This window comes from Hibiscus syriacus, unplaced genomic scaffold, assembly GCF_006381635.1.
Source record: "Hibiscus syriacus cultivar Baekdansim isolate YM2019G1 unplaced genomic scaffold, ASM638163v2 tig00113124_pilon, whole genome shotgun sequence".
Classification (NCBI taxonomy): Eukaryota; Viridiplantae; Streptophyta; class Magnoliopsida; order Malvales; family Malvaceae; genus Hibiscus; species Hibiscus syriacus.
The window spans coordinates 545,394-559,450 of record NW_024063444.1 but is presented as its reverse complement, the minus strand read 5'-3'; the positions used below and the strand labels follow the sequence as shown (position 1 = coordinate 559,450).

Below are 14,057 nucleotides of genomic sequence, written 5' to 3'. Positions count from 1 at the left end.
CCCAACAACAAGATATGCTACAGAAACCCTAAAGATGTAATGAGGGTGATCAAATGAAGCTAGTCATGCTTCTTAAGCTTCCACTTTCCCTTGACACCAGAATCCAACTTTTTATAGTGATTCTGAAGCTGCTCAAACATATTGTAAACAAACCCATCTATTTGCTCATCATACCTCTCATACAGCACTGGTAATGTATGGGCCGCAACAAAACCTGATAACCAAAATAAATAAATAAAAACTTGTATGGTTCCATAAACAGATTATTGTGTGCTTAAATATGGTGCAGACAACCTATGTTGCTCCTCTTTAATTTCCCCAAATTACCTGAATCCAACACATTTTCAGACAAGGGTGCAAGGATATAACTGTACCGGACATATACCCGTATTGGACATATCCGTATCCGCCTGTCACACCCAAGTCCAAGTAACAGAGCACACAACCACACATCAAGAGTATCACCGTGCTTTCTTCTTTTTTTAAATGGAACTACCGAGCGATTAATGCAAGATAAAGTTAATAAATTCTTACCAATGTACAAAACAGTCAAAAAGTTGCACCAGCTTCCAATAACAGCAGCAACCCACAAGCTTACCGCAATCTGCGAAGATTTTGATTATTAATAATTCACTCCAGCAAATCTAGTGCAACATAGGAAGCTTGTTAGGAATGCAGATTCAATAAAATGTTCTTCTCCCACATCATGTGATTGGAAACAAAGTTGAAATGTTCTATAAAAGTCTATAACAATGTAAGTTTTCTTTGCGTTGTGAATCGAACATGCTGAAACTTGTTCCAAAATATTTTTTTTTCGTTTGATTTTTCAATCTTTTTCTGGATTAGTAAGGGCCATTTATTGACATATTTCACTTCAATACTTTCAATTTTAACAAGCAATTACAAGTATACAACCAAAAATAAGAAAGTAATTCAAAATTCAGGTTAAAGAAATAGTGAAGAATGCAACAGTAAGTAGAATGCATATAGAAATCGATCACAACTTTGCTTCATCCTGCATTAATAATACACAATTTAAGAATTTGCTGAATGTTTCTAGAAATATATGCCAGAAATTTTAAAAGGTATATGGATCAACAAGGACCATTTACTTTGCAAGAATATGTAGCTAAGGGAAGAGTACTAGGGAAATATTAAGAGCCTACCACAAGAAATTGTTTCAGGTTTCCTTGACATGCAACATCCTGCAGAAACTGTAAGCGCCGGTTCACCTCAGAACCAACTGACCTACCGATGCTGACAAATAATTCGTCCGGCAAAACAAGGCGTGGCACTTGAGAAGATGACCTGTTTCCATGAAGCAATTTACTATATATAAAAAAAACACTAAGCAATCCATTCGGTGAACACATAGCAGCAAAACCATGAAGAGAAACAAATAAAAAGAAATAAAAACAGCAGATAAGCACCTGTTAAGAAAACCAGAGGCATTTGACCAAACAAACTGAGCAAGCATGCCAAGAACCAAAGCAAAGCATAAAAGGGTCAGGAAATGGTAATTAAGCCATTCAAATAGAACCCATATTGCTGTTGCACCAGCTAAAACACTGGCTGAGATCTTCTTGTTCCTCCATAACAAAACATCAGCAGCTGCACAATTTACAGTAACAACGTTTATCAATGCAAGTGGTTTTTTAGCAATTTTAAGAAAAGAGTAGAAAGTCCTACATTTTCCACCCCCCAATATATGGTGGACAGGTCTCTCACGTCCGAAAAGCCGGTTGAATCTGGAGGCAACTGAGTTTGATTTCTCTTCCTCAAAAAAAGACACAGGTTTCTTCTTAGAAACACTATCGGCAACGGTCTCCACCAGATTGCTCAAAAGGTCCTCTGGTGTTATTTTCTCAGGCATTATTCCTATGCTTCAAAAAAAGAGACAATTATTTCCAAGAACAAACAGAACAGCACTGAAATCTCATCAATATTCTAACATCTCACAAATAATCTGAATTTTTTATTAGTAAATTTGCAATATGTATGGGGAAAAAGATTCAAGAACAGAGTCTTGATAATTAATCTTATTACCACACAAAAACAAAAGAAAATTTCTTTTTGCTTGGCTTCTCACTAGACACATAAACAACCGACAACTGAAATATAAGAAACAATTTCTAGTAATTTGTGGTAGCAAGACGAATCCAGCATCATATCCATCATGACATATTCATAAGTATCAAAGCAGACTAAATGATAGTTGAAAATTTATGTTTCAATTTTTAGCTAACCCCTATCGTACAGATGATTTTTGAACATTGGATTTTGCAATTGAAACTTCATTTAAGAAGTAATAGCCATACTGAATTGGAATCTTAAATGTTCAGATTTTCAAGATGTAGCTTCCATAGAGCACAAAGAAGTGACCATCTACCTCGAATTTTTTAACTTAATATTTTAACAGAAAATTTTTCACTTCCACTGCTACTAATCTGCCTGTAGAATCTAAAACTCCATGGGCACTGAATTTAAAACACGAACTTCACCCAAAAAGAAAAGGCATAGTAGTCGAAATAAAGCAAGCAAAAAAATAGTATCTTCAAAGTTGCAGAAATTTGCTACTGCAGTTTGAAAAAGAAGAATCCCCAGAAATATCCAAGTTCAAGGAAGAGAAAGCAGCCAAGGCAAGGACCCGAGCAAGCAAAAGATAAATCCAAGAAACAAACAAAACCAACAACTAAAAAGATAAAAACAACCCAGAATTCCAAACTAAGAACTTTACTAGAATCAAATACAAGAAAAGAGGAGCACGATCAAAGAATTGCAGTTCTTGTAGAAAATATCTTAATTTGTACATAAACAATTTGAAAAGACAAAGGATGAAAAAGAGCACAAACCAGGGAGAGGACAGAGGGAGAAGGGCTGGTGATATGTTTTGAGGACAGTGGGTGATACTGACAAGAAATGAATGAAGAATGGAGGTAATCAAATACTTAAAATTATTTACGCCTTTTACTTGTACGTGAGAATCACATTCACTACATAGACTTTTCAAAATTATATTAAAACTAGAGGTAAACTTTCCATTTGGTCACTCATCTATTACATGGTTTTAATTTTGGTCATATAACTATTATGTTTTCCAAATTCACACTTAACCGTAGTGCATTTTGATTCTATCTTGTTATCTCATCGTTAAAAAAAAACAGCAATGATACTAACGTGTCATTATAAGATAATATTATGTCAGTTAAAAATATAAAGTGTCATGTCAATATCACTATTATTTTTTAACTATAGATGATCAAAATAGAACCAAACACAACGTTAGATATGATTCTAAAAAAGTAATAGTTTGATGATCAAAACAAAAATTAGGTAATAGGTAGATGACCAAATACTTAATTTACCTTAAAATTAAAAGTCTTTTTAATTATGTATTACGTTTTAACCAGATTTGGTAGGTAGATACATGTCATAATTAGTTTATATTTAATAATAACAACAATAATAAATACTATATTATGTATCTATAATAATTCAACACCTCTACATTTGAAAAAGTTTCTTAAGCAAGAAGTTATTCGGATATATTTTTGATAAATTAAGTTCAGCTTGTTTATGGACTCGAACATAAATTATCTAATAAATAACTTAATAAAATAATATTTTATCCCCTCGAACATAAATAAGTTTATAAATAAATCAATAGATTGAAATTTCCTTAAAAATACATAATTTTAAGTTTTTTTATTTTAAATAATTTTTTTTAAAATTTTATAAGCGCAAAATGTTTTATATAATAGATTTTTTAACAGTAGTAACAGATCAGACACTCACAATAATAACATTGATATCATTAGACACATATATTGATCGAAAAAATTTAGACACCGAGATAAAAAATGATTTAGACTCTTATTATTGTTAAATTAAGACTAAATAATAGAATATATAACGTGTTATTCGTAGAAGGTAAATTACATCAATCATCACTGAACTTTATTCTCTCTCCCCTATTTCACTTATTGTAATTTAAATCAATTCAATTTTCTCATTGAATTTGTTACGATTAGCATTTTTGGCCACTTAACCGTTTTCTCACTAAACAACGTTATAAATGAGCTGTTATATAGATGTAAAGCGACATCGTTTCGGTGAAAATTTTATTTTTCTAAAACGACATCGTTTTAACGTCGTTAAATATTTAACGGCTGATTGATAAAAATATTAACTGTATTAAATTCAGTGAGAAAATTAAACGAATTTAAAGTACATTGAATGAAAAAAGAAAAAATAAAATTCAGTAATGATTGATGTAATTTATATATTGTGATCTTGTAAGATCACTTTTTCATTAATTAATCATATATCCTATGATAATTTATAGACGAAATTTGTTTATATATTTATTTAAGTTGAGGACGGGTGGCAGTTTGTTGTAAGTGGCCAAGTGGGCCTACTCCCTAATCTGGCCTTTCACGTGGAAATGAATAATACACTTATTTAATTGCACGAATAATTGTCTTCGGATACGTTGAAAAGGCAGCGATGCCCATTCTTCTCAAGTACGTGGTCTTAATATCCATTTTCCTCATCAAATAAAATTAGTTAACCCTTATTACCATATGTAATTGGGTAAGGGGAATTAAGATAGTAGGCTACCCTAATACCAGGTTGAGAGCAACTTTCGTAGGAGACCTCTGAATTATGAAATGCCTCCATAAGACTCGATCCTACGACCCCAAAATTAAAAATCTTATGCTCTACCAACTAAGTTGAATGATCATTTCATCCATTTTCCTCATCAAATATCCCACCAAATTGCCGGTTGTGTTTGGTTACATGGGATGTTATAAAATTTTGTAAATAAAATAATTAATCATTCCAAGGGATGTTATAAATGCAGCTTGGATTATCGGGCCTGATTTCAAAGAAGCGAATGGGACATCATTAGCTTTCTCCAACTCAAATTGCAGAGCTCAGAGAGAGAGAGAGAGAAGTGGACTTCCCCCTCGTCTGAGAGCATCAAAATTAACGTTGATGGGGCATTCCTCCCCAACACAGGAGTGACTGCTATTGGAATTGTTGCGGGAGACAAAAATGGAATGGTGGTTGGTGGGATCACGAAATGACTGGATGGTCCACACTAGGATGAATAGGTGGAGGTGATTGGTTTCACGGAAGGATTACGTATGGCAACCGATAATGGATGGGAGTATGCGATCATTGAAGGAGATGCTTTCTCCATTGTCAATCGCTTGGTGAACCCGAAAGACGACATCTCAGTAATTGGATTGATGCTCAACGAACTACGCATGATCATGGAAAGTAACCCGCAACTTAAGGTGCAATATGCCAGTCGCGAGTCTAATCTTGTCGCCCATGCTTTGATTCGATGGGCTTTGTCGAGGATTAATCCTCTTTGGTTTGTTATCGATATTCCATAATGTATTACAACTGTTGTAATTCTTGAGGCCATTGGCATTTGAATCAATCATCTTATTTTTTTAAAAATAATTTTGTTTCTGATTACAAGCAAATCTCTAATATCATGAAACGGCGTGCATGTTGTAGGGTGGGTTCGACTCAAAGGCTGTAGCAACTGCAAACATATTGGAGACTTCAACTCCGGAGATCGATCGGTGCTGACAAGGATTACTGACGGAGATTAAGGCGGCAAGCACCAACTCATTACAACAACCGTAAACGGTGGTAAGCTTTACATCTGCAAGGCACAAGCTGGGGACAAGAGGTGGTTTAAAGGAGCTAGGAAGTTTGTGGAGAGAGCAGCAAATTCCTTCAACATTGCCTACATGAAAAACCTTAGTTTCTAACGAGACAAAACAATAATTCTACGTAAATCTTTTTAGACGTGACGAGCTTGTCCAAAAAATATTTTCTAATGATCCTAGGGAAGTGAGTCTCATGTGGGTTAATATTATAATATATTTTTAGAAACTCATCACCTCGACGTAACGAGTATCTTAAAATTTATTTTTTAAATTCAATACTTAATTTAAAAATTATAAAAAAATTCAAAAAAACCCACAGAATTCTTCATGTCGATGTGACTAGTTTCTTTAGAATTTAAAATAAACTAGTCATTGGACAATGATTTTTTTATTTTTTTAAACAATATAACCATTGAAACTCGTTATATCGATGTGACGAGTTTCATCGAATTTCATTTAAAAATAATTAAAAAATCATTTAATTCAAAACAATTTATTACAAATAATAATAAAAAGTTACTATAAACTAATACAATCCATAAAAAAATATTTATATTTTCATAATTCTTGACGATGTCGAGGAGTGATCGAATGATAATGACATGGGACTCGTCGATTTTATCTTGGTCGTTCGCCTTGATCGTCTTCATCTTCGTTTGCTTACTTAACAGGAGGTGTACTGAACATCACTCCACTTTGAGATCCGCCTTCGAAATACGGTGATGGAGTACTTAAGGTATTTGATGACATCATTACCGTCATTGACTCGAATTGACCACCGAAATCAGTACATTGTTGACCATATATAATATGATCTCATTCACCTACATGTTCTGTCAAAGATGCTTGAGTGCTTTGCATTGCATCCGATGAGCCTCCAACCTAATTTGGTTGACTCTCTATTGAAGCATGATATGAAAGATAAAAACTATAACAAGTTTGAGATGCAAAATATTCGATAATAAAAGAAGCAAAAGAAGAAGATGTCGATGATGATGATTTTTTGCCCTTTGCGGATTTGGTATTCATTTGTTCTCATTGTTCCCTCTATTCCGATTTTGTTAAATATGGGTTCCCATTTGCTTTATAATTTTGGAGGTAAAGAGAAATATCGAAATCAAGGTCAACAATTATAATCTCGAAACACATAGGGACAGATAAATGCCACTCATTCCATTACTAAATGTATACGTCATGCTTCCTCGACCAATTCTCTTTATGCTTCCTAATCGTATAAATTCTATGGAGCGCGTCCATATCAAATATTTGCATAAGAATTGGTTGATGGGATGAAAACTGTCACAACACTCTATCTGCAATGTGCATCTCAACAAGCGCAAAGTGAAGCAAAGGCGTGACGATACACCACAACTTCGAGCCTTCAAAAAATCCCTGTGGCAGTAATCGATAAATCTCATCGTCATAATATGAAACCCAAAAAGCTGTAAACATTAATTATAAAAGTTAGTATAAATAAAAAAAAATTAAGTAATTTACTAAAATAATATTTATCGTATATTGACTGTTGATATCAATCCTCATTCTTATATCATTTTTATTTGCACCCTACAACTTGATCTCGATAATTTTATACCACCATCTAAATAATATAATAAATAAAAATTAAAAAATGATATAAAAGATAAATTTATAAATTTACTGAAAAAACAAAGTTAAAAAATTACCTTATAGGCGAAGGAAACTTAACGGGCTGGTGTAATTGGCTAAAAAAGGGGGAACCGATACCACACTCAAGATTGTAGCAAGACTAGATAATCCGCAAAATTGACTTTTGACCCCTTTCGACGATTGTAGGCTTACAAAGTTCTTGGAATAAAAATGCCAAAATCGTCGAGCCCCAACTAGTATCAATATCGGAAGATATTGGGTGAGCGTCAAATTACTGGATTTATCTGGTAGTAATGTCTCTCCAATCAATTGGAGAAGATATGATCGGACTGCAAATATGACCTCCTCCTCGATAGAGTCGTTAGTCGTAATAAATTCGGACTCCAACCAAGTTATCCTTATCTGGTACCCGTCTAAGATCTCTAGTAATGACATCTTTCCCAAAACTACCTCAATAATAACGTATCAGTTGTAATTGTTATGCCTTATTAGTGTTGCACCATTAATCAAAACACCGAGTTGGTAAACGACATCTTCCAACGTAATCGTCGCTTCGCCACTCAAAAATGGAAAATATGCGTTTAGGGTCTCAATGTTCAATCAACGCCGAAATTAGTATTGAGTTCACCTTAATACCACAAAGAAATGTGGTTGGATAGAGTATAAATTATTAAATATATGTAATAATTCGCTGATTCAGATCTCTAAATGTTATTCCTCGTTGACGAATGCCCCATTGTTCTTCTGGAGTGAGTTCGAGTGAATAAATATGGACAATATCAAGGCGTAATATTTCATATCGAGTATATATTTTCAAGAATTCTTCAAAAAAATATACATTTATTCTTTTTTTTCTTAACAATACACAATAAAAATCCTAAACCTCAAACCCAACAACTAAACGACTATTGGACCAAATAATTTTTGCGAGTAGTCTATTGGGCCAAAAAAACCTATAATACATTAATGGGTAAACATGTGTGTTACGTATATTGTTATATTTTTATCTATTTTGATTTGAATGAAAAAATTTATAATCGATAGGTTAACTGCTTATAATTGATTCCATATAAGGAACAATTTTATTTATCTTTGGAGAGAGGAAAAAGAGAGAGTGAAAACTCTCTTCTTATCTATCGGATTTATATATTAATTTTTAGTGTGTGTAATTATAAGACTATAATAGATATGATGAATTGACAAGTTAAACATGTTTATTATCAGATAATGAATTATAAATCACGTGAACATGTCAAGATGATGCAAAAAGTCGAGAGATATAAGATTCTAAAAGAAATTTAGAGGGGTTATAACATATACAACATTTTTTTTTAAATTTTATATTTATAGGTATAGCAAAAAATATAATATAAAACCCTAATCTTAATAAATATTAAATATTAATGATAAAATATATAAAATTCTATTTACTATACAATATTTTAATTATAATAGAATCAACATAAACACACATTTATAATATTAAAGAAATATTTTTAATTATTTCTTACCCGGTAGTTGAATCCCAATTCTATCTTCTTTTTTTAAACTTGATCGCATTGACCGAAAAATTCAAGAATGACTAAAATGATAATTTCATTGTGAATAAGGATCAAAACATATATTAAACCAAGAATTATATGATTTATGTTTTTAAAGGATTATATCAATTTTAGACCTTATATTTTAGTGAAATTCTCTTTAACATTTTTACTGTTTTTTGGTTAGTTTAACTCTTAACTTTCAATTTATTACTATCACTTTAGTGTCTAGACAATTCTCTATAAAAAACTAATGACGTGATCTAATAAGGTTATATCATATATAAAAAGAAAATTAAAAATATTTATTACACATGATAGAATCTAATTGAACTATGTCACATTCTTTTGACAATATAGTGCTAAAGTGATAATGAATTGAAAATTGATGGGTCAAACTCAAATTGATCAAAAATAGTAAAAGTTCCAAAGTAAAAATTCACAAGTAGACGTACCATTTTAAGTATTAAGCCTTTTATTTTTTGATTAAATTATGATGATCGTAAAATAATATTTATTCTAAATATTTTTAATTATTTTGCAATAAATACTCAATCGTTCAATTATAATAGTTGATGTTTAAATCGTGACCTTTAAGAAACAACCAAAGTTGGTTCGGTTAGTTTAAGCATTTTATTAAACTTCCCGAAAGGAGAAAATACACAGACCCTAAAGAAAAAAACGTAGTAGGCTAGAGAAAAATACCTTCAACAGTTCACGAGTACTTTTCTTCACTCAGACTTTCCCTTATTTTTTGTTTCCCATTCGTCTTCTTCTTCTTCTTCGGTTTATCTTCTGTCCCTGCCACTCAAAACCACCGTGCTATCTTCATCTCCTTCAACAAATAACTCTCATATAAAACAGATAACTTCATTGCTGCTTGCAAGCCTCGCCTTCCATCAAAATTCTCTTTATTGTCTGAAGGAAAGCTTTCAATATCTCCCATTTTTCAGGTACCCTCCTCCGATCACCTTTTTTGTCCTTTTGCCATTCTCTATTTAAACTTTTCTTCTGTTTTTACTTGGTGGGTATTTATTGTTTTTTCTCCCCTTTTTGTAGTTGTTTCTTGGATCAGTCATTATTATAAAGTTCATTTTTTTTGTCATTTGATTAAAAACTTTATTTTTTGTTATGGGTTTTTGATGTTCTTTTACTGCATGGTATTAATGTCTCCTAAAAAATGTTGCTTGAGTCATAAAAGCTGTTGGCTTTTTTCGATGGGTATTCCTTATTTCCTTTTCAGGTTTATTTTTTGGATCTACTTTCTGGTTGGATCCAAGGAATATGGTACTTTTCCTTCGAAGATCTGGATTTGTTTTACTTTTTTTGTTGTTTTTATATGAATCCTTGGCTTGGTGCATTTAATTGTTAGGAGGAATGTATCGTTCTACTCTTAGAGAATGTTGGTAAATTAATGTAAGCTAAGCCCTGATACGATTTTATTGTTTTTTAATCTTTGGATTTTTAGTGAAAATTGTTGGTATTTAGGCTCTTTTTAACAACTTCTGATGGCAGTTCTTTTAGTTTTTGTTTCTTTGCTTTAGATGAATACTTGGCTTATTGCATTTAAAACAAGAGTTTTCATGTGAATGTAGCAGTCTATTCTTAGAGTATGTAGGTAAAATAATGTAAATTGAGCCCTATTATGTTTTTATTGTTCCCTTTATGCTTTTGATGGCAATGCTTTTTCTTGGGGGTTTCTTTCAGCCTTTTTAATTCAATTTTCTTGTGCACTCTATAGTATTGATGATGTCCGAGTGTGTAAAACCGTCCATGCTTTAGCTCTGAGGTTGTAGTTTAGGGGAAGTTTTTTCTCATTTGAGCTTGAAGATATATTCCTGTGGTAAATTTATCTATGATGTTTTCTTACATAGATGGCATTGGAAATGGCTACTCCCCCAGCTACTCCAAGTTCCCAAGTTGTTGGAAATGCTTTTGTTGAGCAGTATTATCACATTCTTTACAATTCTCCAGAGTTGGCTCACAGATTCTATCATGATTCAAGTGTACTTAGTCGGCCGGACTCCAATGGTGTGATGACATCAGTGACAACCATGCAAGTAAGCTGCTTGGCTTGTGTTATAACTTCTAGATGCTGTTCTTTTAGTTGGTTCTAAGAGTTTCTGATCATTGATCTTTAAAATTTCTTCGGAACATTCTGCATGTTATGAATTACTTTAATTTGCTTGATTCTATACTGATGATGTACATTTAATAGATGGTGACTTGTTACCTACTACATGGGTAAAGGGCCGTATATTACCCTATGATTAAAGCGGTACTAATTTGAGCATCAGTGCTTGAGTCTGTGGGTTTTATATCAAGAAATTTGCACAAACTTTTGGAGTTAGGGTATGATGCTTCTGAATATAACACCATGTCATGGGCATGGGATTCTCAATTTGACAATATAATGTGCGTTTTACTCTGACATTTTTCTATTCATATGTGATGTTTGTTTCTGCTACTAACTTTACTTCAGTAACAAATATTAACTTAGTTGGAGCTAAACTTTTTACAAATTTCTTTTTTTTTTCATTAAAAAAATAAAAGGCATAATGTTCTGAACAATGGCTCATTCTTCTAGTCATTTTTTTTATTCGTCTCTGATTCACAATATTGCACATCCATTAGGTAAGCCTGAACTTGGAGCTTTAATTTTGCTAAACAAGAAAATTCCATCACACATGTTCTAGCTCTCTCCCTCCACCCACCTCCTTTAAAAGTTTTTCATTTTTTGGAAGTTGAAACTGTAATATTATCTTCCCTTTTTGTTTCCAATAACAAATAGTGTGTAGTTATATTGTGTTACAAATTAATAATTGCTGTAAGTTTTATACTATCATCAGTGCAAAGACATTCCAATAACATTTTACTTGAACAGGGTATCAATGAAAAGATTCTCTCCTTGGATTACAAAAATTATAAGGCTGAGATTAATACTGCTGATGCTCAGAAGTCGTACAAGGAAGGGGTAACCGTGCTAGTAACTGGATGTCTAATGGGCAAGGATAACTTGAAGAGAAAATTTGCACAATCTTTTTTCCTTGCTCCCCAGGACAATGGGTACTTTGTTCTAAATGATGTATTTAGATATGTAGAGGATGGTGAATCCTTGGAGAATCAGAAAGTTAATGGTGTTTATGATGCTCCTATAGAGCCTTCTGCAGCAGAACATGGTAAACTTACATGGTTTTTTTCTTCTTCTTTTCCTTGTGTTTTACCACTCTGCTTAGAACATGGTGTTTATGATGCTCCTATAGAGCCTTCTGCAGCAGAACATGGTAAACTTACATGAAAGATAATCTGACCAAATCTGCTTCTTTCGGTCTACCCTTTTTACCACTCTTGTTATCTGGGAGGGTTTTGAATTCATATGTGGGATCTGTTAAATGTTCTAGGCACAACAACCCACAACTCTTTCAGCCAAGTAAGGGGCAACATATTTTCATCGAGAGCAGTTTTAGTTTCTCACACTTTTAATTTCTTCTTATGTACAAGCTCCAAATGTAGGAAAGTGCAATTTAGTCTACCGTCAGATACTAATTAGCTTCTCCGTTGATCACCTACAGATTCAAAATCTTTATATGAACCATGCAGCAAGCGTTCAATACCTCACATTGAGAGCAAATCAACTTCAGTAGTCTTTTTCCAACCCCCCATTCCATAACATCTATAATCAATAATTATTTAAGAACCAGTTTCATGTTAAATATCAGTAACATATCAGTGCTTGGTATGTGTATTAATTGTTTCTTCCCTATGTTTTTTTGGTCGAATCCTATTCCTTTGAGCATTATCATGTGAATGCTTTCATCTTTTCCTAGTATCCAAATCTTCATTTGGTGTTCTGTTTTCTGCTTCTTTCCCATCCGTCTCATTATTTGCTTGAATGAACAGTGCTTAGAATATTATCAAAATGTTTTTATCAGCTGTCTCATCATGTTACATATTTTAGCATTGTACTTGTTGCACTTGCATAATGAACTTTAATATTCAGTCATCTCCAATAACAATCGGAGACCGTCAAGCTGTTGTGGAGATGAAGAGAACTTCATCCAGAGGTAAGTAAGAACTCTCTGAACTTATTGGTATAGTCGTTATTGATTCGAACATTGTAACTTGGATATGTGTATGTGTTTGACACAAGTATGTCAATCTTTTTAACGAATTCTATGTATTCGGAAGCTCTTGAGAAGAACATATTGAGAGCAACATAAGATTAGAAGATAAAGTTGTAATATTGTTTGATTAATTTTTTATGGTTGATATTGTAACTGCATGAATTATATGGGTTGAACTCGTCTGATGGTTGCTGGTCCATGCTGTTGTTTCTTACAGTTGGTAGTGAAAGAGGTAGCCTCCCTTCCAGAAGAGGAGGGTTTTGAGGTGACAGCTTCAGGGGCCGTGGAAACTATGTTGGTAACCGAAGCTTTGGCAGAAACGAATACGGAAACCATGGTGAATTTTCTGGACGGCCGAGAGGTTCAGCATGGCGTGGAAGGGGTGATCGTCCTAGTGGAGCGAAGCAGACTCCTTCGAATTCAAACCCGATCTAATAAAACTCGTATTTCTTGGCAGGAAAACCTTGAGGATGAGGTTAGTACTCAACATTTAGGACATTATTCGAGTTGCTGACTTTGATAGTAGGCGTCGAATGTTACGAGGAGATGAAACGCAGTGGTGTAGCTTAGAGAATTTTGTGTAGGGCATCACAAACTTGAAGCTCATCCTCAAGATTTGATTATTTGATTACTATTATTTTACTTTTGATGGATATCACTGGGTTTGTTTTTAGCCGTTAAGTGATGGGTAGCTTCAAAATTCATGATGGACAGCCTTTTTATTCTTTTATTTAATTTTACTTCACCATCTTTTATTTGTTCAAATGAATACCATTTTTTTCTTCTTTTTAGTGGAACATTAGACCGAGAATTATGTCGATGAACACGACATATTGACTTTGTGAATAAGGGCATATTCTGTTGATATATTTGTTCCAGCTGTTAGTTATTGGTTAAAATGGTAAATAACTCTCTCTATTCTAAATACGTGATAATGATCAAATGACCAGTGATCAAATAGGTTGAGAACCTAGTGCCTAACGTTACAAATATTTTCTATTTAAGTGTTTGTGTCGTTAACGACGTTAATTTTCTCATTAAGTAACATGTATGGTAATTTTAAAAATTTTATT

At 33.0% G+C, this 14,057-nt stretch overlaps 1 protein-coding gene and 1 pseudogene across 1 annotated transcript; one reads left to right on the top strand and one right to left on the bottom strand.

The window, feature by feature from the left end:
- Window positions 1-44: 44 nt before the first annotated feature.
- On the bottom strand, window positions 45-2,193 carry LOC120185638 (reticulon-like protein B8). The gene is made up of 6 exons (XM_039189808.1): window positions 2,081-2,193; window positions 1,690-1,954; window positions 1,431-1,611; window positions 1,167-1,308; window positions 535-604; window positions 45-214 (listed from the first exon to the last, which is right to left on the bottom strand). The coding sequence occupies exons 2-6, from the start codon at window positions 1,871-1,873 to the stop codon at window positions 60-62; spliced, it is 732 nt and encodes a 243-aa protein (XP_039045739.1). The 5' UTR covers window positions 1,874-1,954; window positions 2,081-2,193; the 3' UTR covers window positions 45-59.
- Window positions 2,194-9,590: 7,397 nt separating this feature from the next.
- Window positions 9,591-13,591, top strand: LOC120185697 (annotated as a pseudogene).
- The last annotated feature ends 466 nt before the right edge of the window (window positions 13,592-14,057 follow it).